At 45.7% G+C, this 25093-nt stretch overlaps 2 protein-coding genes across 7 annotated transcripts; one reads left to right on the top strand and one right to left on the bottom strand.

Annotated features, from left to right (window-relative positions):
- Positions 1–928: 928 nt before the first annotated feature.
- Positions 929–9684, top strand: ACY3 (aminoacylase 3). 5 transcript variants are annotated; one of them, XM_081838390.1, is made up of 8 exons: positions 929–1665; positions 2258–2421; positions 5041–5293; positions 5695–5890; positions 5975–6092; positions 7037–7144; positions 8650–8759; positions 9344–9684. In XM_081838390.1, exons 3-8 carry the CDS (start codon positions 5061–5063, stop codon positions 9536–9538), a joined length of 960 nt encoding a protein of 319 aa, XP_081694516.1. In that variant the 5' UTR covers positions 929–1665; positions 2258–2421; positions 5041–5060; the 3' UTR covers positions 9539–9684. The 5 variants fall into 5 exon arrangements, with proteins under 5 accessions (XP_081694516.1, XP_081694517.1, XP_081694515.1 ...); XM_081838391.1 differs by lacking the exon at positions 2258–2421; XM_081838389.1 differs by having other exon boundaries at positions 929–2421.
- A 455-nt stretch (positions 9685–10139) lies between these two features.
- Positions 10140–25018, bottom strand: CABP4 (calcium binding protein 4). 2 transcript variants are annotated; one of them, XM_081838531.1, is made up of 7 exons: positions 24719–25018; positions 17794–17824; positions 15973–16116; positions 13930–14039; positions 12004–12151; positions 11779–11824; positions 10140–11686 (listed from the first exon to the last, which is right to left on the bottom strand). In XM_081838531.1, exons 1-6 carry the CDS (start codon positions 24950–24952, stop codon positions 11796–11798), a joined length of 696 nt encoding a protein of 231 aa, XP_081694657.1. In that variant the 5' UTR covers positions 24953–25018; the 3' UTR covers positions 10140–11686; positions 11779–11795. The 2 variants fall into 2 exon arrangements, with proteins under 2 accessions (XP_081694657.1, XP_081694656.1); XM_081838530.1 differs by having other exon boundaries at positions 10140–11824.
- Between the last annotated feature and the right edge of the window lie 75 nt (positions 25019–25093).

Raw genomic sequence — 25093 nt, 5'->3', positions numbered from 1 at the left:
TATTTCATTCATAAATGGTAGCATAAATGCTGTCTGATCTAGACTCCAGTCTACAAACTGTGCTCTCTTGCCAGCTTCCTCCTTGCCCACAGTGTACAGCTCCTCCTATCTGTATGTCTTACGTATAACTTTGCTCAGTCCTACATGGCTCTTTCTTTCTCCAATTGCACCCAGCCATTGTTTTCTCAACTTTCTGCTTTTCAGGTCACTTCCTACTTTAAGAATGGGGAACATGTGGCCCTGCAGATGCTTTTGGAGCTCCTTTCAGGCCCAGCCAGCATGGCTAATGATCAGGGGTGATGGGAGTTGAAATCCAATTATAGAGCCATAAAAGATGGGCAAAAGCAGTGCTTTTTTCTAAAATAAAAATGTTTAGGGGTACCCTTCCTACTCGTATTGAAATACTGCCCCTCAATGAGGCCAAACTTAGATTCACAAAATGTTTAGGGGGGTGCGTACCCCTGCATGCCCCCCACCGAAAAAAGCACTGGATGAAACACAGTACGCTGTGCTGATGTAGGTCGTGGTTGCTGCTTGCTGCTTTCCCTCCCCTTCGCCGTGACCCTTGTTGCCGACACCATCTTTCCCCCTCTCCTCTTGCTGCCTTCCACTACTTTACTGCTGCTGCTCCTCTTCCCCTCTGCCACTGCCTCCAGTGCAAGGACATCCTTGCAGCATCTTTGCAGCTCAGTATCACACTGCAAGGAAGAGGCCTTTCCTCAGAGCAAGGTATGGCAGTTATGGTAGTCACAGAGAGGGTGGTCACCACTGCCATTTTGCTACCACCATGGCAAACATTGTTGAAAGTTTGTCTCTGCTAAACTTTAAAGTTCAACGGAGGGCCAAGTGTCAGTGGTGCCTCAGTCACAATGCCTTGTGCTCTTTCTCTCTGCAGATCAGCTGTTCCTACCATCAGAGCATTACAGTATTTGCATTCAGCTTGGCCCTTTTGAGCATTGTAGCTGTTTTTCTACATTGACCCCTCTCAAGAGATTTAGTTGTATCTCATGGGTGGTATTCAACTAACTCCTTGCCCTGTTTTCTCCCAGTGGCTCCAATTTCCTTATCGTGTTCCCCTGAAGGCAGCCATTTCTGGATTTCTTCTTCTGCTGTTCCTAGAAAGAATCCTAGCTGCCACTTGCATCATCTGCTTCCTCTGTTTGCACCCCCTCAGAGGTTTCTAGCTGCAGATCAGCTAGCAGCCCTCCCACTTCTGGCAGGATGGATGCAAAGTAAAAATTGCCAGCCAACTTGAAGATGAAATCCCCAACAATACTGCAATCCTAGCTTTCTGCAGTTTCTCCATTATAGGTTGAAGCTCTGCTGCTGTCCCAGGGTTTCAAAAATAGATCTTAACACGCTGAACTTTCACTTCCTCATGTTTCAGCACGTGGAAATTGTGCAACATCTTAAGCACAGCTTCTTTAATTGTAAACCTCTTAAATCTTATCACTAGATCTCTCACTTCACCGCTGTTTGGCTCCCTTGGACTGGGGCCCCATAAGCTTGTTCAGTGTCCTGCCAGGTCACTTCTACTGGCAATTTCAAGTCCTGGAACCAGTGCAATATAAATGACGCGAGGCCCTCCCATTCCTCTCTCCAGAAGGCTCAGATCTGAACATAAGATTTTACCCTGCATGTTCTCCTGCTTCTCCAGGCATAATTGTAAGTCTCTAGCTGCCATTTTCAATTTCAGCAGCTAGCTCTTTTCGGAGCATTTTAAGGCAAGCTAGAATTTTCCCTTTGCTGAACTTGGCCCCATCATGCACCATGTCAACATCTTGGTGACACTGACAGGGCCCATTTTTCCTGTTGTTTTAGTTGGGAAAACTGAGGATTTGAAGCTTTCCACTGGAAATATATAAAAAAGAGAAGGGTCAAAGATGCTGAAGAGTATTATTGTTATTGTTATTGTTGTTGTTGTTGTTGTTAAAATGCCCCATGTGTTCAGCCCCAAAAGGCCTTCTTCAGGGGCTTTCCTGCAAAACAATAGGTCCACATGTGAATTAACCATAGTTACATTTTGTTTTATACATGTTTTATTAATTGCGTGGTCCTATCTTTCTGTAAAAGATAAAAAGATGTTATAGATATTGTTTGTAAACTTGCATCCATATCAGTTAGCATATGCAAATAAATGTCTTTTTATTTTTATTTTTTCCTTTTTGCTGGTGTTGCATGTCCTCATTTTAGTGGTGTGCTGAGTGGCCACTCTAACTGAAACTTATCTCTGCTCTTTCACTGTTTAACCTGGCAGGCAGAAGGAGCAAGGGGTCTACAGTGCAGCTTCCATTCACCTGTCCACCTCTGTGCAGTCCTATAGAAGAGTCACAGTCTTGTCTTCATAGAATTGTAGAGCTGGAAGGGCACATGAGGGTCATCTAGTCCAACCCCCTGCAGTGCAGGACTCTTTTGCCCGACGTGAGTCTTGAGCCCACAACCCTGAGATTAAAAGACTTCTGCTCTACCAAGGGAGCTTCCCAGCAGCTAGGATTCAGGAGGCGCACACATCAGCTGTCTAGCTCCCTCCCATGAAGTCTGTCTTCATGGTTAGAATCAGGCAGGCGCACTGGCAGACAGAAAGGCATATTGCAAAACAAAAACAAAAAAATCCCAACAACAGAGATGCTGCAGAGGCAACAACCTATGGCATTTTGGTGCCTGAGGCAGAAAATCCATAGTGTGCACAGCAACAATCACAAGCAACCGTGCCATGTTTGAAAGAGAAGGGGATGGCAAAGGTTTTTCCCCAGAGGTGGTGGCAACTGTGGAAGGGATAGCATCTGTAGCAGACAGCAAATTTAACTGGGCATCAGATTCCAAGGAGAACCCCTGCACCCCATTGTACTCCACAACCAGCCCACTCATAGCTCCATATGCTGCCTCCGAATGTCTCCTGGTCCTTTCGTCTACTTCTTTTAATTTTTGCAATTTATTTTTAATTTCAAGTACTGTAATGAAACATATCCATACAAGGATTACAGAGCTTAGTAGCTGTACAGAAAAGAAAGCAAAATAGCGGCTGATGGTTGTAGTTTTAGACGTTCCAGGAAAGGCAATCAAACGAAAGTGTCTCTCCATAAGGTTCAAGGAGTTGATGGAGGGTGAAAACTATGTCCAACTGTCTTAACAAAGTCTCTCTCTGATCCTTTCCTAATTGAAAGCTGGTGACAAACTGCTTCTTGGCCCCTCAGCTTAGATATGAGGAATGTCATGTTCCCAAATGCTCCTGGGTGTTGCATTCTAAAGGCTGCCAGATTCCCAACTATCAGAAAAACATATTAAGTTATTAATGACTACAGCAGTTCTTTTGTTAACATCCCTGGCCGCTCATCAGCTGGGCGTTCCCCATTATCAAGATGTCCAAATTCATGATGTTATGAAAGATGAAACTTGAGAACATGAGTGCTTCTCCCTCCTCCCTATTTTTTATTATTTAAATCTCGTAATAATTAAAGTCATGTGGGTGGGTGTGCACTTGTATTTTAAACAGGAGATTTGTGGTTTTTTGCATATGCATACCAATAACATGCAAACCATTTAAATGTTTGAGATAATAGTCACTTTAGATGCAAACTCCCTCTGCTGGTCTCTCCAAATAGCACCTATGCTTTCGAGTCATGCCAGGGTGAAGGAAGGTTGCCAAGGCCTGATGAGGTGGAGAAATGGAAGTAGCAGAAAGTTAACTATTTGAAGACACTGCAGGATGCGTGAGGCTTTGAAAGTCCTGGACCGGCTTCAGAAAATGGGAATTGGGAGCACGGTATTACAGTGGTCCCAATCCTGCCTTCAGAGCCAAGTCCAGAGAGTAGCATTGGGAGAGTGCCCCCTGGTGGCTCTTATGGGGTGCTGCAGGGGACTGTCTTATCTCCACTGCTGTTTAATATCATTCTGCATGAAGTCGCTGGGAGTGCTCATTAGGAGTTTGGGGGCAAGGTGCTAATGGTTATTTCTCCTTAATCATTGAATCAAAAGACGCTGCTGCGCAGTTCCTGGGCCATTGCCTGGATGCAGCTGTGAAATGGATGAGCTAAAACAAGCTGAGCTTGTATCCTGGCAAGACAGAGGCGCTGGGGGTGAGTAGCTCCCATGTCTAAGAAATTGGTCAGTTGCCTACCCTGAATGGGGCTGCACTCCCTCTGAAGGAGCTGGTTTACAGTTTGGGGGGGGGGTGCTTCTGGTCCAGCTTGGTCACAGGAGACACTGTGGCTAGAAGTTCCTTTGACCAGCTGCAATTGATTCAACAGCAACAGTCATTCCTGGACTGGGAAAGCCTTGCCACAGTAGTTCGTGAATTTTCGATGCTGTGGATTTACTGCAATGTACTCTATGTGGGGTTCCCTCTTGCTTGATCCGGAAACTGCAGTTAGTACAAAATGCTGCAGCATGATTGCTGGCAGGAGTGAGCCCTTGTCAGCATATAACACCTGTGCTCAGAGATTTGCGCTGGTTGCCCATTTGCTGCCGAGCCAAGTTTAAGATGTCACTGTTAGGATATAAAGCCCTTAAGAACTGGGGACCGGTTTATGTATGAGATCACCTTACCCTCCACGTGCCCCCTCGGCCATTTCGATTGGTGAAATTGGCACTACATAATAGGTGCCACATAATACCTGTTCTGTATTTGTAAGAACTCAGTCATTTAGTGTGGCAGCTCCTACACTTTGGAACTCCCTGCCTCTTGAGATCAAGAGGGATCTTCATCGCACTCTTTTTGGTGCCTGCTAGATACATTCTTGTTTAGGCAAGCCCATCCTGATGCTTAGGAAGTAATTTTAATCTGTTTTAGTATTTTAACGTCTGTATGTTTTAAAATAGGGTTGAAATTTTACTGTTTTATCTTTTGTAAACTGCTTTGAATTTTTTTTTACAACCAAGCAGCATATAAATGTTATGACAAACAAAGGCGTTGCAGAAGTGTCTATTAAGGAGGGCTTTGGGGGACAGAAATGGTTTGGCTAGGTGCAAATGGGGGGAATTCTTTTCTCTGATGTTTCCAAAAGGGCAACAGTCATTTCTTGGCTTTCTTTCTCCTAACAGGAGCCAAAACTACCGCAGTCATGGCGGAACTTCAACGTCTTCCCTCCTTGAGACGAGTGGCTGTTTCTGGGGGCACTCATGGGAATGAGATGTCGGGAGTTTACCTGGCCAAGCACTGGCTCAGGGACCCCTCTGAGTTGCAACGCGGCACCTTCCAAGCTACGCCCTTCCTGGGCAACCCACGGGCAGTTGAGCAATGTGTGCGCTACATTGGGAGGGATCTTAATCGGGCTTTCCTCAATGAATTTCTCACGTGAGTCTGTGACCCTGTGTGTTGCTCTGCAGAGCTTCCCTAGGAAAGGCAAGGGTTATGCCACTCCTGCTACTGGGGAAGAGCAACTGCTTTGGTTTGCGTTCCTCTCAGCTAGATCTGAGGATGTGGTGGAGTGCTATATCATCACTCAAGGCTGGATTTTGCTGCATAAGGCTGGGGTGGAGAACGTTTGGCTCTCTTGATGTTTCTGAACTACAACTCCTCTCATCCCAGGCCATTGACCAGGCTTGCTAGGGCTGATGGGAGTTGTAGTTCAGAAACATCTGGAAGACCTCCATGGGAAAATGTCATCTCACCTTCAGTCCTGGTTGAAATCCCTCTTTTGGCCCAGGAATCTGCCAATTTGTCATCACCTTTGTTTTGCTCATCTGTTTTCTTAGCTCCAAGGACTCTGACATAGACCACTATGAAGTTCAACGTGCTCAGGAGATCAACCAGAGTTTTGGGCCCAGGGGTTCATCTCAGGCCTATGACTTTATGTTTGACCTACATAACACCACAGCCAACATGGGAGCCTGCCTTTTCGTGGCCACTGAACACTGCCTGTTGCCCATGCACATGTGTCACTACATTCAGGTAAGCCCATGATCCTGGCATCTCCTGAAAATCTCATTTCTCCAGCTTTTTCAGGGAAGTAAAGCTGAAGTTCCCCCTTAAAAGCTACTTCTGTTCTTTTCTCCACAGAAGCATTATTCAGTGGGGCCCTGCACCATCTTCCTTTATCAGAAGCCAGGAGAGGAGACTCTTTACCTCACTTCAGTGGCCAAAGCTGGAATAGGTAGGGAGTGATAATCAGCCTGGGCATTCCTGATGGCAGAGAACTGAAATATACTCAGAGTCGCAAAGTGATTTCATGCTCTTTATTCAGCTCATAGTGGTGAGGAGGAATGAATGAAAGTCCCCTCAAAGTATCTGCTTTATATACATTATTTACACAATGGGCTGCACATGATTAGCTAATTCCGGAATCCTACTGTAAGCCAATCAGGTTGTGGATTCACTTCTATCTGGAGCATGATTGGGTGGTTCCTGCCAACCAATCATACTGCTGCATTGTTCTAGGACCAATCAGACTGCTGCATTCTGAATCCTATTGTTCTAGGACCAATCAGACTGCTGCATTTTGGATCCTATTGTTCTAGGACCAATCAGACTGCTGCAGTTTGGATCCTATTCAACTCAGTACATAACAAGAACTATCTGTTCTAGGCCAACTTTGACAGGAGGGGCAGGGCCACTCACCTGTCAGTCATTGTATAATTCTGTATCATGCTCCCCAGAGGAGCTCAGGGTAGGAGACATGTTTTCCCTCCCCTTTACACTCACAATAACCCTGGGAGGAAGAATAAGCTAAGAGGCAGTGAGTGGTCCAAGACCTCCCAATACGTGTTGTGGGTGAGGGGGGGATTTAAACCCAGACTCTATTGTCCTCCAAATCCCACACTCTCAACAACGATGCTATACCACACTGGTTCTGATACTGAGCAGGGCTAGGGTGGAAATGTGTTTCATATAGGTGTACTAACAGCAGGTGTTTGACCCAAAGGTCATGGCATGCTGTGCTTAAAAAATTACCAAAGCAAGGGAGTGAAATGCACAGGATCAGACCACCGCTGTGCCAGTTATGCAAAAGGCTTTCAGGAAGCTCATGCTTTACGTAAGATAGGCAGAGGGACTCTGCTGGGATAATTCCATAATCACTTCTCTGTTGTTCCCCTGCAGCGTTAGAGCTGGGTCCTCAGCCCCAAGGAGTGGCGCGAGCAGACTGCCTTGCTCAGATGAGATCCATCATGGCCTGTGCTCTGGACTTCATTGAGCTTTTCAACAAAGGTGACCTATCCCATCATTCCTCGTTCTGTACTGATTCTTGGGATTTGGAGCTGGGCAAAATCAGAGGTGGCAACTCTTTTCACTGCATTCCCTCACGAGGAGCCTCCTACTGGGAGGCCTTGTGACAGTGGTGCCCAGGCCTAGAGACAAAAGTGGGTGGGGCAGAGCCAGGGGCAAAATGGGCGGAGCCACGGGTGAGAGACTTCCCTTTGCACAGTAGGTGCCATTCCAGCCATGCAAAGGTCAGAGGTTTTGACTAACACACTCCTCTTCGTCTTCCATCCGGCCAAGTGAGAGGCATTGTTGCTGCTGAAGAGCAAATTCCAGCCAGGCAAAAGCACCTGATGAAATCTCAGAGCAGGGCCTGTGTGGTCTAGGGAAGGGGTGTGGTCTGGGGAGAGGCATGAGGGCCTGATAAAGATCCCCTAGGAAGCCACATTTGGCCTCCACCCTTGAGCTAAATGGATGTGACTGGCATGGGTCCAAGAGCTTTTCTTTGGCCTTGCTGTTTTCCCTGGGAAACCTTCTGTTTATTGCTGAATCAGAACAAATGTCAATAGGGTTTTCTGCAAATTGACGCTTCTTCTGATTCAGCAGTAAACAGCGAGTTTTCCCAGAGAAAGTGACAGGACCAAAAAACCCACAAAACCCTCTCGGAGAAATCACAGGAAAAACAGAAGAAATTGAAGGACAAAGGAAAGTGTGAGTGATCCCTTAGATAGTTGGCGTTGCCTTTTTAGTTTTAGTGGTGAATGTTGACAGTCTTTCCCCTCCTACGCACACATTTTTATCTTGTGAGTATATAGACAGAAGTAGATAGTGTGTGTCTGGTCTACCAAATAACCATCATACATTACTCAGAAATCATTCAGATGATATAATTCATGTTTTATGATATATACTTCCACTGTGTGATTTATGATATTCCATCTATTAAAAAGCTCTGTTGTTGTTTTTGAATGAATTTTGGCATGAAGCCTTGACCAACGCTCAGGTGCCACTTGCCACATAGTGATTGTGGATCAGGAGTGGGGTGGGGACCCCACATTTTCTTCTGCCCTAATGACCATTAGGGATGCGGGTGGTGGCGCTCTGGGTTAAACCACAGAGCCTAGGACTTGCTGATCAGAAGGTCGGCGGTTCGAATCCCCGTGACGGGGTGAGCACCCGTTGCTCGGTCCCTCCTCCTGCCAACCTAGCAGTTCAAAAGCTCCTCAAAGTGCAAGTAGATAAATAGGCACCACTCTGGCGGGAAGGTAAACGGCATTTTTGTTTGCTGCTCTGGTTCGCCAGAAGCAGCTTAGTTATGCTGGCCACATGACCCGGAAGCTGTATGCCGCCTCCCTCGGCCAATAAAGCGAGATGAGCGCCGCAACCCCACAGTCGGTCACGACTGGACCTAATGGTCAGGGGTCCCTCTACCTTTACTTTAATGGACCATTGGCCATTAAGTGAGGCACTCTCCCTTTCTATGGTCTGGTTGTCTTTCCATCTCCTCTTGTCAGGCACATTGTTCCCAGCCTTTGAGACTGAAGCATACAAGGTGGTTGAACGTGTGGATTTCCCCCGCTATCCTGATGGTGAGATCTCTGCTGTGATACATCCCAATCTGCAGGTGAGTATGGAGGGAAAAGGAAAGAAGGGGGAGCAGACTCCTCTCCCCCCCCCTTTCTGTGTGTGTAAAAAATGTAATCTGTATGCATCTTTGTAGCAGCTGCTGCTTCTCCTACACCAAACTTGGCACTCCAGATCTTGTTGGCCTACAACTCCCATCATCCCTAGCTAACTGGACCAGTGGTCAGGGATGATGGGAATTGTAGTCCCAAAACATCTGGAGGGCTGAGTTTGGCCATGCCTGTCCTACACAATGTGTTAAAGGACTAGGCTCCTACATCTTTAAAAAGTGTGTAGAAATGAGAATGTTGGTAGGTGTTACAAAAGAGAGGAACCTGCCAAACTTGCAACTGCCAAAATTCTTTCCCATGCACAATTGTAAGTGTCTTAGCTGTCACTTTCTACTACATCTTATCGCCCATCATCCTGCAGGCAGCAGTGTGGAAAAACCCTTGCTGCATCTGTTCCAGCTTCTGTGAGAGTTGCTCTTGCCACTCCCGTGCAGAGAAGATGTAGGAATGCTTGCTCCAGGTGATTCTTCTGACGGTTCTGCCTTTAGCTTATAATCAAATCCTCTCTCTTTAGGATAAAGATTTCCAGCCCCTGAAGCCCGGGGACCCCATTTTCCAGACGCTCAGTGGAGATGTGATTCTGTATGAGGGAGACAGCATCACCTACCCAGCCTTCATCAATGAGGCAGCCTACTATGAGAAGAAAGTGGCCTTCGTCAAGATGGAGAAACGCACATTCGCCCAACCTGCACTGCAGAAGGAGCTTTAAATAAGTTACGTTTAATCCCGGGAACAATCCAGACATCACCAGAAGCCAGTTCAAATGAATACATTTTATATCGTCTAAGAAGCCTCTGTAGTATCCCTCCCCTAGGCACCGTATATTTGCACAAAAAATAAAGAGTCCTTGTATAATTTCATAATTTATTACTGGAGACAGCTCTATCTCGTGCTTATAGGATACGATAACATCATTCTCTAAAACAGTAGTTCATTGCCTTTTCATCCAAAGAATTTGCACTGGGCTGGTCCCCCTGCAAGTTTTATAGATTGCCTTTTAATATCTGTGGGATGGAACTGTTCTGTTGGAGTGGATCACTGTGTTCTAATATGGTTAGAGTTAGCATGAATACAAGGTGTGAGTCTAGATTCAAATCCTGTGATCTAGTCAGGACTGCCTGAGCCATTTTAGCTCAGGCTCAGCTGCCCTACCCCCCAAATGTCCTTCTTCATGAGGGTGGCCACAAAAATAAAAGGATGCTTATTTACATAATCCAATTTTACGTGTATCATTGCAAATTTTGAAAATGTTTATAATTTAAATGAAAGTGCAATGCATCTCACTATACTGGGAAAGACTGTGACCAGGTGACTTGTGTGCCAGCTCAGTCTCCTGCCCCGTGCTGTGAATGGGAAACTTCAAGGATCCAGCTCTCTCATATACAAGGCCCCTGCCCTTCCTTCTTATGGTTCTTTATCTTTAAAATGGACTTGGACTGGATTGCCCTTCAGTTAGAGATGACCTTCCAATTAGAGGACTGTCCCCTGTAAGGTAAAGCAGGTGGCCACCCTTTCCCTCTCAGTGGTGACACTGTTGGGAATGACCAATGAGATAATGGCAGTGTTATCCGATGGGTGTGTGGGAGGAGGGAAGAAGGATTCTCTCTCACTTCTAAAATAGATACATAATCTTATGAATGAAAGATTCCCCAGAGCTCACAGTCTTACGATTCTGGGTGCCTAATTGTTAACGGTATTGGATCTGTCCCACTGCTTGTTGCATACAATGCTGCTTTTCCATTTCCCCCCAATATGCTACCTATGAGGTTGCCCCATACTCAGTTGGGCCACCTAGTCAAGACCCAGCACTGTCTGCTCTGCCTGGTGGTAACTCTCTGGGGTTTCATTCAGTGGGGCTTTCCTAACCTTCCTGCAGCTACCCTACCTCTTGGCTCAAAACGCTGGTGATGCAGCCTGGGAACTTTAGAACGTGGGATATTTGCTCTAACAATGAGCTATGCTCTACAAACCCTTTTATTTTGCAGTACAGGCTCCTGCCAGCTCTTGGCATAGGAGAGAGAAAGGACTTGAACTGTGGCTTAAACTGTTGCACTGCAAAAAATACAAAGTTGAGGCTTCAGCAAGGTAGTCCTTGGGGAGCACTTCAAATTTTCTGGAAATACATAGCAATGGGCTGGTTCTTCCAGTTTGCTACTGGCTAGGCCTGAGTTTTGTTGTATTGATTTAACAAGACAGTGCACACCCCCCCCCCAGTAATGTAGCCTAGTGAGGATGGACAGAAGCACACTAAGGTTTATTTCTTCCCTTTCCATCTTAAGGCCTCTGCAAAAAGGCCTTTCATTCATGTATTTGTTTTGCCCTGGAGATATATGGATACCACCATTCAAATTCAGGAGAATACTGACATCCCAAGGGGGAGTGAAATATGAAATTTTGCTCAGATCAACTTCCTGATTTTAGTGGCATTCTCCAGGAATTCTGGGCTCATAGATGAAGCCCCAAACTGAATGTATTTTGCTTTGATATTATCTGTTATAGTGTTTTGCTTTTAACTGAGATTTTGTATACCAGACAGACAGATATTAGATTGGTTTGTGATATAGAAATGAAAGAATAAAATAGAAAAATACTGTGCAGAGAGCTTGGATACAGGAAGATCACCCAAAGCTTCAGATCTGATCCATAGTTCGGAATGATCTTCCATATCCAGAGGAGAGAGGAGGCCTCTTCAGGAGCCCAGCTGCAGGATAGCTCCCCCGGGCCAGAGTTTTCCCCCTGAGATATCTTGCACCATGTGAAGGTGGAGTCAGCTGGTAGTTGGGTGTGCATGGGCTTTCACTGAAGGACCCAGAACTGGAGGAGATACTGCAGCCTTCTGTGGGTGTTGCCCCACTATCTCCAAGAGGTGAAGAGACATCAAAGGGCAGCCAGCTCCCTCTGGCTATCAGGGGGAAAGGGCAGTAATTCTGGAAGTAAGAAAATACTCACTTCCCCTTTGGATCTTGTTACCTGCTTGACAGCATCATCACAAACTCTGAAACAGGTGGGAAGAGGAGAATCAGTCCCCACGATAGCCACTGCATGCACCCTCTGCATCCCCCATGTCATACACATGACGTTAGCCACAATCCACATCTATTCTGTATCTATCCCCCCTAAACCCTGTTGCATTTAGAGAAGACAGTTAATAGGGAAGGTGCTCTGTTCTCTCACCATCAAAGTCCACTCTTCCATCCCCATTGAGGTCCATGTCCTGCAGGATCTCATCCACTTCCTGGCCATTGAGTTGCTCCCCCAGGAGTACAGTCACGGCCTGGCGCAGCTCTGCCCCACTGATCGCTCCATCCCCATCTGTGTCAAACTTCAGAAAGAAGGGCACATGCACAATGTTACCTCTAGCTCAGACACTTCGGTTTCCTTTACCCTCAAATCCTCCAAGATCCTCCTCTTTTCATGCTTACCCCCATGATCCCCAATCCTGGTCACCCCACTCCACCTCGGCTCCTCTATCCTAAGCTGGAAAGCATTTACTAGTAGTTTTGGTCCCCTTCACACATCCACCTGCAGCAGCAAAGGAGTTGTTTCCTTGTGATATCATGCCCTTCAGGAATGTGTGGGGTGTTGTGTAAATGAATGAATGAGTGAATGAACGAATGAATGAACAAATGAAGTATCCATCTAGTGGGAGACAGTTGCAGGTGTCTTTCTCATTCATCTAGTATTTTACCTCCTCATGCAGTGCCAAAGGCCATTGGCTCCACTCCTTTATACATACATAGTGTGCAATTGCCCCAGAGAGAAGCAGCTGTCTCTCACCGCTGTGGGTACCTGGGTGTGAGAAGCAAGCTCATATACCATTTACATTTGCCAGGTCTAACACAGCTGCTTGCAGCCCTACCAAGGTAAGGTTGTTTTAGCTTATTTTAGAAGCCGCTCCTTGTTCCATAGCATCAAGAGAAACCTATCAGGCACCTCTTGTCTCGGTTCATCTTATGTGCACATAGCAGCTCAATAAAGAGACATCACAGAACCAGCACTAAGACAGGAGATATGCTTTTGAACACATGTTAGCCATATCTAAGACATACTACTTGCCCCCTAGGAGCTTGCACAACACAGAAACACGTTCTCCTGCATAGGCTGAAATGTTCCACCTGCCAAGAAATTTTGTTATTCACACAGACAGCCGCCAGAGGGCAATGTATTAATACTTCATCTAATTAATTCCCTTTATTTGGCTATAGTAAGATCCATCATGGGCAGCCAACCATTCTTCCAACTGTCATCTCTAATCTGTGGAGCCAATAGGACTACCAAGCACTCCAACCAAAATAAGCCAAGATTATGCTTGATGCGTTTTACAGACTAGTGTGGCAAACACAGAGTTATTCTGCACACACAGAGCACTATCCAAGACCCTGAAAAGGCTGGAAGAACTTTCATATTTATTTCTGAAATGTATATGCCATATGGCTAGCCCTATGAGGTCTTCAAAAAGCTTGCAGTTTAAAAACAACAATGAAAAATACATTATCTAGTGCAGGCTTCCTCAACCTCGGCTCTCCAGATGTTTTTGGACTACAGCTCCCATGATCCCTAGCTAGCAGGGCCAGTGGTCAGGGATGATGGGAACTGTAGTATCAAAACATCTGGAGGGCCGAGGGTGAGGAAGCCTGATCTAGTGCTAGTAAGTTACCTTGTTTTGTGGATTGCTGAGAATCAGTTACTTTTTTGACCCATAATAATTGTTAAACAATATAACTTGATTCCAGTAGTGAGAGGACAGGGTAACTATGAATGTCTTAGCCCAGATGTGAGGAGCCTTTGGCCCTCCAGGTGCTGCTGAACTACAACTCTCATCAGCCACAGAAAGCACAGCCAACGGCCAAGTATATTGGGGAATGTAGTTCTACAACATCTGGAGGGCCAAGATGATTCCCTGGCTAGTTGCCACCCACATTTCTAGCCTGAACCTACATACTTCTGTGTGTCTTACAATTCATCAGGGATGAATCCCTTACAATGTCAGGGCTTATGGAAATATAATGTGCAGTTGTATCTAAAGCATTACATGGAATATGGTTTGAGGAATATCACAATTCCCTGCTTCCCTCCCGCTGATTGGCTTCCGATCATTACCTCACGGAAGGCAATTTTCAGCTCCCTCACGCCCACCATGTGAGCAGTCTCCTCACGCAACTTTGGGCCCATCATCTCTACGAAGTCCTCAAAGTCTACACGACCTCCCACTATGAGGAAACAGAAGGAGAGAAAAAGTCAGCTTCCCAAGGACTGGGCAGAGAAGGTAGTTGCACTTTTTACGGAATGACTGCAGCACACTCAGTAACACAAATGGAACCTGCAGCATAATATTGCAGCATGGAGAGTTCCTGTTCATTTTTTCTAGTCAGTCCACCATGCCCTTCTTTTGCATAATTCTCTACCCCAGGGCTGTCCAACATGTGGCCTGAGGCATCAAGCTCTTTTTTGGCGGCCCTCAGCAACATTTGACAACACACACCCAGCCCCACCACAACCCTCTGTGCTACCTTCCCAAAGCCAGGTAAGAGAGGTGCTGGGCTTTGGAAAAGAGGTGTGAGAGTTCTGACAAGGTCCTAGCATCCTCCTACCTCCTTCCAAAGGCCTAGTTAGCCCTTTCCCAGCTTTGGGAAGGAGGTGGGAGGACTCTAGTACTCTGCCAGAGCCTCATTTAATTTATCAGCTTTGGGAAGGCAGCATGAGGGCTGGGAAGGGGCATCAAATTTTGGTCTCGCTCCCCTCTTCTGCATGACAAGGCAGTGAATGGCCTGCAGGTTCCGTGTGGAAGTACTCTTGCTACCCAGTTGGTATGAAAAGTTGGACCTCCCTGCTCTATCCCATTCCCAGCTGATTTACTGCTCCCCCCTCACCCAACAGTCATACTTCATTATGTGGCTACTGAGCATGTTCAGTCCTCATTGGTATTCCCTTGCCGCCACCCCCACATTTTTTGTACTTCCACAAGCCTTGAGGTTCTACCAGATCTGCTGATACCACCTCCCTTTTGTGCACGGACAGTTCTGTTTTGGGTACGTAAGCAGCAGCACACACAGCTGAACGCTGGAAATAGAGAGAACGAGTTACTTTCTCAGGAGTAAAATGTTATGGCGGTGAAGAAAGGAGAGCAGAGCACTGGTGTCTTGCATTTAAGCAAGCAACAATGAACCAGCTTATCTACAGCCTGAGTCTAATCATATTGTTCAAAAGCAAGGAGGCTGCTTGTTTATTTAGTTAGTTACGGTAAATATACATTGCAGAACGTTTGTTGGCATTTTAGCTGCTGGTACACTGCATGTCAGCTTTGTGTACCATTTGACATATCACAGACAGCAGCTGGTAAGATTCATTTTGAACAGCTAAATATGCTAATATTTTATAAGGCAGGTATGGGTCTATAATATATGTTCACTAGGGATGGAGAGAATTCGGTTCTCTTCATTTCTCATTTTTCCGTTCTTAAATTCTGTTTCAACATTTTTGCAGAATATATATATATATATATATATATATATATATATATGTATATATATATGAGAGAGAACATCTCTTAATAAACACATTTCTGTATGCAATTTTAACCTATGTACACATTTTTTTGGAAGCAATTTCCCCTGCTATAATAAATTTGGCATGCTATTTTCCCAAATACATTCATTTTTATGCATGCTTTCCCATACTATGTGCATTTTTGTAAACATTATTTGGCTGGAAAACCGCAGTGCGAGTTCCAAAGAGTAGCTGCGTTTTGGTTTGCGTATTGTTTCGGTCAGTGCAAATGTGGTAGATTCTCCTTTAAATGAAAACTGAATCAAAATTCTCCTGCATCCTTGATGCTCACCTATGCACCTTTATATCATGTGTAATGGAGAAGATGCATCCATTCTCCATTGGCCAGTCAGAACTTCTAGAGACTATGGGGGAGGAGTTGAAGCCTGTAAAATATCTGCTGCTGCTTCTTCTTTTTTAATTGTCCCTAAAGACAATTCTGAATATCAGAAAGTCTACCCCTGGTGATAGGAACCACTGAAACTGCAATTCTGGGGTGAGGGCATTCAGCCAGAAGCCTTCGGGCTGTAAGGAACAAGGCAGCACTTCCTGAAGCAGATTTTGGGTACATATCCCCACCTGCACCCCGCAACTCACTGCGCATTTTGATGTGTTGGGAGATCTCAATCAGCTCCATCTCGGTGGGCATGTAGCCCATAGTTCTCATGCACTCTCCCAGGTCCTTGTAACTGATGTAGCCGTCCTGGTCAGTGTCAAACTCCTTGAAGGCATCTAGCAGTTCTGCAAGAAAAGTCCCAAAGACATTTCACAGAAGTGAGACAATGATACATGCCTTGACCTCCTCTCTCCTATCTTGGGGACACAGGAAGACCATGCAGTCATGGAGGAGACAAGAGGACAACGGAAAGAACAAACTTGCCCTCAGGGGTTGCTCTAGTTATGAAACTTCAAAGGGTTGCTGGATGTCTCTCACACTAATAAAGGCAAGTTGCTTTTGAAGAAATTTAATGCACAGCTTTTGTGTTTGTGATAAACACTGCAAAAAATGAAATTGCTGTGTGGGATTATAATGGCCATTTAGGCACCGGTGTCCTGTTTTCCAACTCTTGATGTTTTTAATTATGAAATGTAACGATGTGACCAGACAACAGTGATTATGCCATGGTCCTAGTAAGTCCCTTGTTGACATCACTTATTTTGCCTAACTAATGGATAGTTCGTAATTAGTGGCAAGTCTAAATTAAATTGCCAAGTGGGAATGTCCCACATCTTTTCGTGCCAACCCAGAACTGCTGTCTCATGCACTGACCCCAGAATCACAACAGCTAGGAAAAGGACGCCATGCATGGTAGTGGGAAAAACTATTACAGGTGTAATGCTGATGGAAAAGATTGGGGAACAGTCAGATCCTTGGCAGGCGGAATAAAGAGGATCAAGTACTGTAATCTGGTTGAGGGATGCCTGCTGAGGAGCAGAGTGTCCTATTGGTTCATCTCATCTACTGAGAATCCTTTGCTACACAATTTATTTACTTCATAAGATTTATATTTTGCTTGATTGCAACAACAAACAAACCTCAATGCAGTGTGATGAGCAGAGGTTGTTCCCAAGGAGAATTACAACACCTAGTTTGGGGGCATCAAAAATGTGGTACCAACAGTCATTTAGTGAGCAAACATTTTGCTACATTTGCATTGTAGAATTGAGGTAGCAAATGGGTGATGGAGTGAAGGTCAAAATGACTGTTTTATTGAGCTTCTTAATTTGGAAGGCCTTTGTGCAGCATAGGCCCAGTTTGCATATAATGCTAAAGGACCCATTAGTCCTTGGCTTTTCTGATCATTCAAACACTGCCCAGTGGCTTAACTGTGGTTTATTCACTCCCAACAAAGCACAATATGAAGCCATGATTTGTTGTTGGCTTATGATTCTTGGTTTGTGTTTTAACAGTGGCATGATGTTACGTACTAACCCAACACCCTTCCTTAGCCACGATTCCCCACCCCAGAGATGTTCATTAAGTTACAAAGTCATGAGGCAAGAGCAGCTGGAAACCAAACCAAACTTTGGAAAAACAAGTCATGGTTTGTTTAATCGTTTGTAGGGCAATTTGGGTTAGCTCATGGGTTTGTAGTGTTGATGTGCCAAATAATTCATAGCAATTTTATTTTCATATGTTCATGTTGTACATGTGATTTTTCCTCCCCAGCATTTTGAATGAAATGTGGGAAAATTTTCTCTTTTGCCCTGATTAAAAATATACATTTGGCATCACTTCCAAACTAGGATGCTGAAGAACTATCCCAGGGATATTGGGGTGAAGTGATGGGATCTGTACACCACCCTTTTACTGTGTCTGCTGCAGTGAAAAACAGCATACTGCATTTCCCCTCTCCTGTGCCCCATGAAGTTTGGACTCCAATTCCTCAGCACCTTCTCTCAACAATGCCAACTCACCATCCAGCTCCACTGGTGACAGCTCCCTCTCCTGGCAAAAAGGGAGACAAAAACAAGGAGAGTAGAGAGTTAGAGCCCAAGTCTCTTGCAAACTGCTTCTATTTACTCTGTCTAGAAGTGAATCGTCATGAGCAGAATTAAGCAGGTAGGTGAAATATCAGAACGGGGAACTCCTACAAGACATTTGTCTGTCTCTTTCCTTTTTTCCTAAATTACCTTATCTTCATAGCAACGGAGCTGCATTAGGCGAATGTACCTCTTAGCGGAAAATATTTATTTTAGGGTTGTCATATGTCTGGAATTTTCCAGACATACTGGGTATTCAGCCCTCTTAAACAGCGCCCAGGTGGAAATCACTGAAATGTCCAGGAAAAAATATGGCAGACGTATGGCAGCCCATGTCGGTAGTGATGATTTTGGTGATTTCCATAAAAAAAATAGCTCAAAAACTCATTTTTTTGTGTTGAGTTTCTGCAATAAATGCTCAACAACTTTGATGAAAAAAGAAAAGCTAAACAACTTTGCCAACAACTTTTGTGTCCAGATTTTCACTTTTTTTTCAAATATGGCAACCCTATACTTGGATAGGCTGCCGAGACTCAAAGACTAGTATCAGCATTTTGCAGGGCAATCCTTTCCATGTCCCCTCATGCATAAGCCCTACTGAATTCATTAGGGTTTACTCATACGTAGGGTTAGGATTGCAATCTAACTTCTGGGTTGTATGTCTCCAGCTGTGGTCCCCCTTTTCCTTACTGGACCATCAATGGCAGGATCCTGACCAGGTTGTCAGCTGTCTTTTTTAAAAAAAGGACTTTTCATATATTCTCCAATGTTTTGATTTATGTACGGTAAGTAAAAGCTGCCTGGTCTTGCACTATGCAGTTCCCCTTTCAAGCATTTCAGGAAATACCCATCTATTTCCAACCACGCTCAAAATATACTTGCATGACTTAACCATACTTTATGTAATACATCTGATTATTAATATGTGCAGTGCAGCATTTTTCCCCATGACCTAATATATTTGTCCTGGAATCTGTTTGCTTTTTGTATTCCAGTTATTAAATTCCAGATTGGATCTGTGCAGCCCAGTCTTACATGTGTTTACCCAGAAGTAAGATTTAATTAAGTTCAGTTGGTCTTGCTGCTAAGTTAGGGCACATTATAGGTAAAGGTAAAGGCACCCCTGACCATTAGGTCCAGTCATGACCGACTGGGGTTGCGGCGCTCATCTCGCTTTACTGGCCGAGGGAGCCAGCGTACAGCTTCCGGGTCATGTGGCCAGCATGACTAAGCCGCTTCTGGCGAACCAGAGTAGCACATGGAAATGCCATTTACCTTCCCACTGAAACGGTACCTATTTATCTACTTGCACTTTGAGGTGCTTTCGAACTGCTAGGTTGGCAGGAGATGGGACCGAGCAACGGGAGCTCACCCCATCGCAGGGATTCGAACCGCCGACCTTCTGATCAGCAAGTCCTAGGCTCTGTAGTTTAACCCACAGCGCTACCCGCGTCCCCTAATATGTCCCACATAATATGTCCCAGTAAATATCACCTCTTCCTCAAAGACAATCCTTCATGTGATTACAGTTCTGTCAGGTATGTCCTCCTAGTGGTGCAGCAATAAAATTGCCAGCACATTTGCAAAGCTCCAGTCCTGTTGCAAAGGTAAGCAACTGCGTGTTGAGATTCCTGCAGTGGGTTTGGACTAAATGACTCTCAGGATCCCTCACAACTCTACAATTCTATTATTCTATGCAGGAAATAGTTGTAATTCACAGTGCAGCAGCAACATGTATTCAGTCAAATGTACATTTTATGTAGTCAAACAAAGGTTTAAAAAAGTTTCCAAATAACAAAAACAAAAGCGTTTTACAGTGGTACATATTCTTCAGGTTACATACGCTTCAGGTTACAGACTCCGCTAACCCAGAAATAGTGCTTCAGGTTAAGAACTTTGCTTCAGGTTGAGAACAGAAATTGTGCTCTGGCGGTGTGGCAGCAGCAGGAGGCCCCATTAGCTAAAGTGGTGCTTCAGGTTAAGAACAGTTTCAGGTTAAGTACAGACCTCCAGAACAAATTACATACTTAACCCGAGGTACTACTGTACTCAGCTTTACACGTACTGTATACAGCAATCTTCTTCAGTAAGTTTCTTATTGAACTACCCTCCAAATTGTTTCATTTTCACTTTCTCCCATACTGTATCAAGATTTATATCTTACTGACTGAATGATGTTTGTATATAATTTGGTTCTCAAAGCTCACCATTATTACCCAGAGTTTTATTGGGGGGGGGGGGAATATCCGTAGCAACTGAAATGTAGACCTCCTTGTCTTTTCAACAATTTTTCAGAAAAAAAATCATACAGTAGGAAATTAAGGCTGCCACCCTAGTATACATGATTACCTGGACATTACGAAGTGAACAATTTTGTCCAAAATAAATAGATTCTCTGTATCTGGTGCTTTTTTTTCTAAAAAATAAAATAAAAAAATATTTAGGGGTACTCTCATTTTCCTACTCATGTTGAAATACTGCCCCTCAATGAGGCCAAACTTAGATTGACAAAATGTTTAGGGGTATGCATACCCCCCAGAAAAAAAGCACTGGGTGTATCTAAATATGATGGGTCCCTATTGTATCAGCAGGGTTGCTGATAGCTCTCACTGAGCCAACCAGCCTACGTCAGTCAATATATATTCAGTCTATGTCAGTCAATATATATTCTTAGCATATTTATTCCTCAAATAATAAACTCCGATGGCGAGCGGCAACAGGAATGAAGCCAAAACATAGCGACTGAAAGAACAAGAGGGAGGTATCAGCATGTTTGGTTGGGGGAAACTCCAATGCATACAGGAGTATGGGGGGTGCCTTAAAGGGCAAGGAACCCCCAAAACAGTCCAGTGAGAACTGATTATGCTCAGTGCAGAATTCTGAATGTCAGCTTGGGAAGGAAAACTAGAAAAATGGGGAAATGCAATATGAGTATTCTGCACGACTGACTGGCTGGAACCTTGAACAGGAACATACGTTTTAGGACCCCTCTATAATTGTGGATATCACAAATGTTCTGGTTTATTTTTGTCCTGCTTTTATCGTGCTATAGCCCCTTCAGACGACCACAACGTGGTAGCATTGGGAAAGCATCAAGGAGCAACTATCAGCAGAATAAACCCACCTCTGATGCATTATCACTGTGTCAAGAACTTTATGCAGAATGCATTTGCTGTGAAACGCCCAGTGCACATTGCAGCATTACAGGACCTGCCTATCTTTACTGCTAAGCAAATATTTCCCTGTCAGTGTCCTCTGAGAAGTCCCCACCTCCACCCCGTCCTTCGGAAGGCAGCTCATTAGCACGGAGGGAAGATTGCATAATAAACTGAGGCTCAGAACAACCCTCCCCACCTCCACCCCACTGAGAAATCGCTTCCCAAATTAACCTGCTGAAGGTTGGATTAAATGGATTGGAGGTCAAGAGCAGATCACTGACTCACCAGATCCTTTCTCTGCCATCCCTGTGTGAACAGAAGAAGGCTGCTAGCACAGGGAGGCTGACTAAAAGCTGTTGTTGCTGGTGCTGGTGCTGCTCTTAGGGAGCTGACTGCCTGTGTCCCCATGGGACCCCTCAACCCACTCCCAACCAGAAGAGAGCCTTGGGAAACCCCCAAGGGCTAGGCTACAGTTCCTTCAGCCCTTCTCCCCACCTATCTCTAGGGCTAATGGGATTTCCTGCCCTCCCAGCAGGGCATCCTCAGTCTCCAGCTATTTATATGAACTAATCAAGTTGGGGTCAGGATGTTGCAGAGGGCTAGTTATAATCTTCACAGGCCTTCCGCCACCCCTCTTGCTTGCTGTGTCCAAGTGGATCTGCTCTGTTCTGGTTCCTGAAGCCCACTCAGCCTCTGCGCTAAAGACTAGCTTTTGCATCTGCAAGGAAACCTTTGTCAGGAAATAAGCACCACGGAGCTATCCAAACCTCTACAAATCAATGACCCCTACATCAGGCAAGGTAATGGTAGAGAATAAGGCTGGTGCCATCCAGATGTTTTGGACTGTTAGCCCCAGCCAGCACAGCTGTGCTCCCATCAGCCCCAGCATCATACAACCTTGCAGGCTGGGGATGATAATAGTTGCTGTTGTTGTTAAACAAATGTATAGATCACTTGTATAGATGGCATATAGCTATCTAAGCGGTAAAACCAGAATAAAACACAGGAACACAAACTTTAAGAACAATAAAATAAATTCAGCAAACTCTAAAACAATAACACCACCAGGGAAACAGAAATGTCTTCAGTAGGTGCCTAAACATCATAATGCCAGGTGCCTGTCTGATTTCAGCTGGTAATTAATTCCCAAGAGCTGGAGCTGCAGCACTCAAAACCCAGTTTCTTGCATGGTCTAAGCACATCTCTGGAGCATACAATCCTCTCGGAAGTCCTGTCTGAGCAGCTCAGTTGCCAGGGAGGAATATAGTGGGCAAGGTAGATATCCTGATCCCAAGTTGTTTAGGGCTTTTAATGCTGGAAGTAAAACATCTGGGGGCGCCAGCTTGGGAAAGGCTGGAATAAGGCATACAGATGCAGCAGTATTACAGAGTTGTACTGCTGGCAGATTAGGCTACATTTGCCCATCTACCCCAGTATTGTCCACTTTGACTGGCAGCATCTCAGGCAGAGGGCTTTTCCATCCCACAATCTTTTTAACTAGATATTCTGAGCTTGGTGCCTTCTGTAGGCAAAGCAGGAGTTCTGCCGGTAGCTCAAAATATCTATCTGTGTGTGTGTGTGTGTGTGTGTGTGTGTGTGTGTGTGTGTGTGCGCGCGCGCGCGCGCGCACGCAGAAAAAGCACACATCTCAGTTTCCCAATAGGAATATACTGCTTTGGAAAATTCAGCAAGCAAGCTCCCATCCTAATAAACTGCCATCCCTGCTCTCCAGGCATTCCATCCATGCCTCACTGCCAGTAACATACCCTCTTCTTCAGTGAAGATATCACACTTAAACACTCTGCTGAACAACTAACTTCCATTAATGTGATGCTAGGCTGTGGAGAAATGTCATGTAACAGGTAGCAGCAGGGCCGGATTTAGGTTTAATGAGGCCCTAAGCTCCTGAAGGTAATGGGGCCCTTTATATAGCAGGCGGGGCCCATTACTTACATCATAGGAGCCTACACAACACAAACCACTGTTGCTGTATGTAGGTTTTATTTTATGTGTTTTTTATCTTATATTTTGGAAATGTACATCCAGTTGTTTCTTTCCTTTATTTTTTTGGGGGCCCCCAAGAGAGTGGGGTCCTAAGCTATAGCTTGTTTAGCTTATACGTAAATCCGGCACTGGGTAACAGGGCTGCTTACAAAGTGCACTCCCCATGATGCTCTGCTCAAGCAAACCATTGTCTTTCCAGGGTCAAAATCTGAGGGGGAACCTGGCTCTGCAGGTTTGCAGTGGAAAACCAGCAGCGCACATCAAAGATTGGCTAGTGCTTGCGAGGACACAAAACCAGCCTGCCCACTTTCCCTGGATCAGTTTTGTAATTCTTTTCAACTTTTCTCAAAAGTAAACAAGATGGCAAACAGTTCAACGGCTGAATACATGACATCCTAAAGAAACACAATTAACAATGGGACAACACATTGGAAGCATAATGGGAGAGGCGGCAAAGCTACCATATTTTTCGCCCCATAGGGCGCACCGGCCCATAGGACGCACCTAGTTTTTTGGGGGGGAAATAAAAGGGGAAAAAATTATTTCCCCTCAGGCGCAGGGCTGGGGCGGGGGATGCCCGAGCTTCCCCCGACCCCAGAACAGGCTGCTATCCGCAAGCCTAGGGAGCCCGGCGGGAAGTCGCGCCGGTCTCCCCAGGCTTGCAGATATCTGTCCCCCGAGCTTGTGGGGCTGGCGCTGGGGAGAAGCGCGCTTCTCCCCAGCGCCAGCCTCCAAACAAGGTTGGGAAATAGTGGGATGGCAGCGCTCCGCCTCCCCGCTGTCCCCCAAGCTTGTGGGGCTGTCCGATATCTGCCCGAAGCCCGGGGTGCGCTCCGGAATGTGCCCTGTGCTTCGGGCTGCAGGCTGCTGCCCGCAAGCTTTGCGAGCCCGGCGAGAACTCTCGCCGGGCTCGCAAGGCTTGCGGATAGCTTCCTGAAGCCTGCATTCGCCCCATAGGACACACACACATTTCCCCTTCATTTCTGGAGGGGAAAAAGTGCGTCCTATAAGGCGAAAAATATGATAACTATTGTACCAGTATAACTAGCTGGCCACTATGCCCATCACTGACACTACAAAAGTGGGAGGAAGCCCCATTCATTTCACTCCCACCCCAGGAGATACTTCTGTTGCCACTCCTGTGCTCATGTTACATGTGGACACCACCTCAGCTTTGAGCCAACACTGAATGGGCTACCTGCCCCCACCCAGCAACTCTGCACAATACGTTGCTTGTACTGCATCACCATTTATCCTAGACCACTTTCCGCATTGTCCTTCCTGAGTCCACTCAGCCCTTACTGATCCGCTTTCCTAGTTCCCTTTTCTGCATTCCCCATGTGGGACCTGCAACAAAATGCAGGGGTCACACTTCCAGGCACGTTCATGCCCACCTCCCTATTTGATTCCACGCCCTCTCAACCATTAGCCAGCATCTCATGCCTACTGAATCTGCTCAGGCCTCATTTGACTGTTATAGGGGTCTCCCCTTAATATTCTTTAATTTCCCCCCTACTTCTGCAAACCCTGGGTTTTCCCCGAGCCTGCCGATACCACCTTCATGTGCCTGGATGGCTCCATTTTGGCTACACAAAGATCTCCTTGGAGCATGAGTTTGCCACTGATGTCCAGGACGCATCGCCTCTCAGCCCCGCTTCTCCCTTCTGCATCCCCTCCTGCTACAGACAGCAACTCACCTTGCCAAAGACAGTGTTGAGGAAAGGGGAGTAGGTCTTAATGGCAGCTGCATGGGGGTCAGCCTGATGCTTTTTGCTGTGTTTGCGCCCGTGGCCGGAGTTGGATCTTTGCCTGGATTCAGAGCCAGGGCTTCTGTTGCCCTTGGGCTCGCTTTCTTCCTTGGGGGGCTGCTCGCCTTCCTGCGCTTTGCCCTTGGCCGGGCCCTCTGCCTCTCCGGACTGCTTGCGTTGCATGGGACAGGTGTCTCTCTCAGAGATAGGCACCCTGTGAAGACTGAGAATGAAGGGGGGGGGGCTTAAGAAGAAGCCAAGAAATCCTCTTATACTCCACCTCCAGGGAGGAGCAGGGTGGGGTGGGGAAGCCAATTAGTGAGG

Source organism: Podarcis erhardii (genome assembly GCF_964252035.2).
Source record: "Podarcis erhardii genome assembly, chromosome: 1".
NCBI lineage: Eukaryota > Metazoa > Chordata > Lepidosauria > Squamata > Lacertidae > Podarcis > Podarcis erhardii.
Note: the sequence above shows the minus strand (reverse complement) of the source record. Positions and strands in the feature narration are given on the sequence as shown.

What these genes read in the sequence shown, in the direction of transcription:
- ACY3 (XM_081838387.1), top strand. Translation starts at nt 4,022, where the DNA reads ATGGATGAGCTAAAACAAGCTGAGCTTGTATCCTGGCAAGACAGAGGC. An exon ending in ACATGTGTCACTACATTCAG is followed by an intron (nt 5,891 to 5,974) that starts GTAAGCCCATGA and finishes CCCCCTTAAAAG; the next exon opens with CTACTTCTGTTCTTTTCTCC. An exon ending in TGATACATCCCAATCTGCAG is followed by an intron (nt 8,760 to 9,343) that starts GTGAGTATGGAG and finishes CTCTCTCTTTAG; the next exon opens with GATAAAGATTTCCAGCCCCT.
- CABP4 (XM_081838530.1), bottom strand. Translation starts at nt 24,952, where the DNA reads ATGCAACGCAAGCAGTCCGGAGAGGCAGAGGGCCCGGCCAAGGGCAAA. An exon ending in TCAACACTGTCTTTGGCAAG is followed by an intron (nt 17,825 to 24,718) that starts GTGAGTTGCTGT and finishes CCTTTTTGCCAG; the next exon opens with GAGAGGGAGCTGTCACCAGT. An exon ending in TGGAAGAGTGGACTTTGATG is followed by an intron (nt 11,825 to 12,003) that starts GTGAGAGAACAG and finishes CACCTGTTTCAG; the next exon opens with AGTTTGTGATGATGCTGTCA.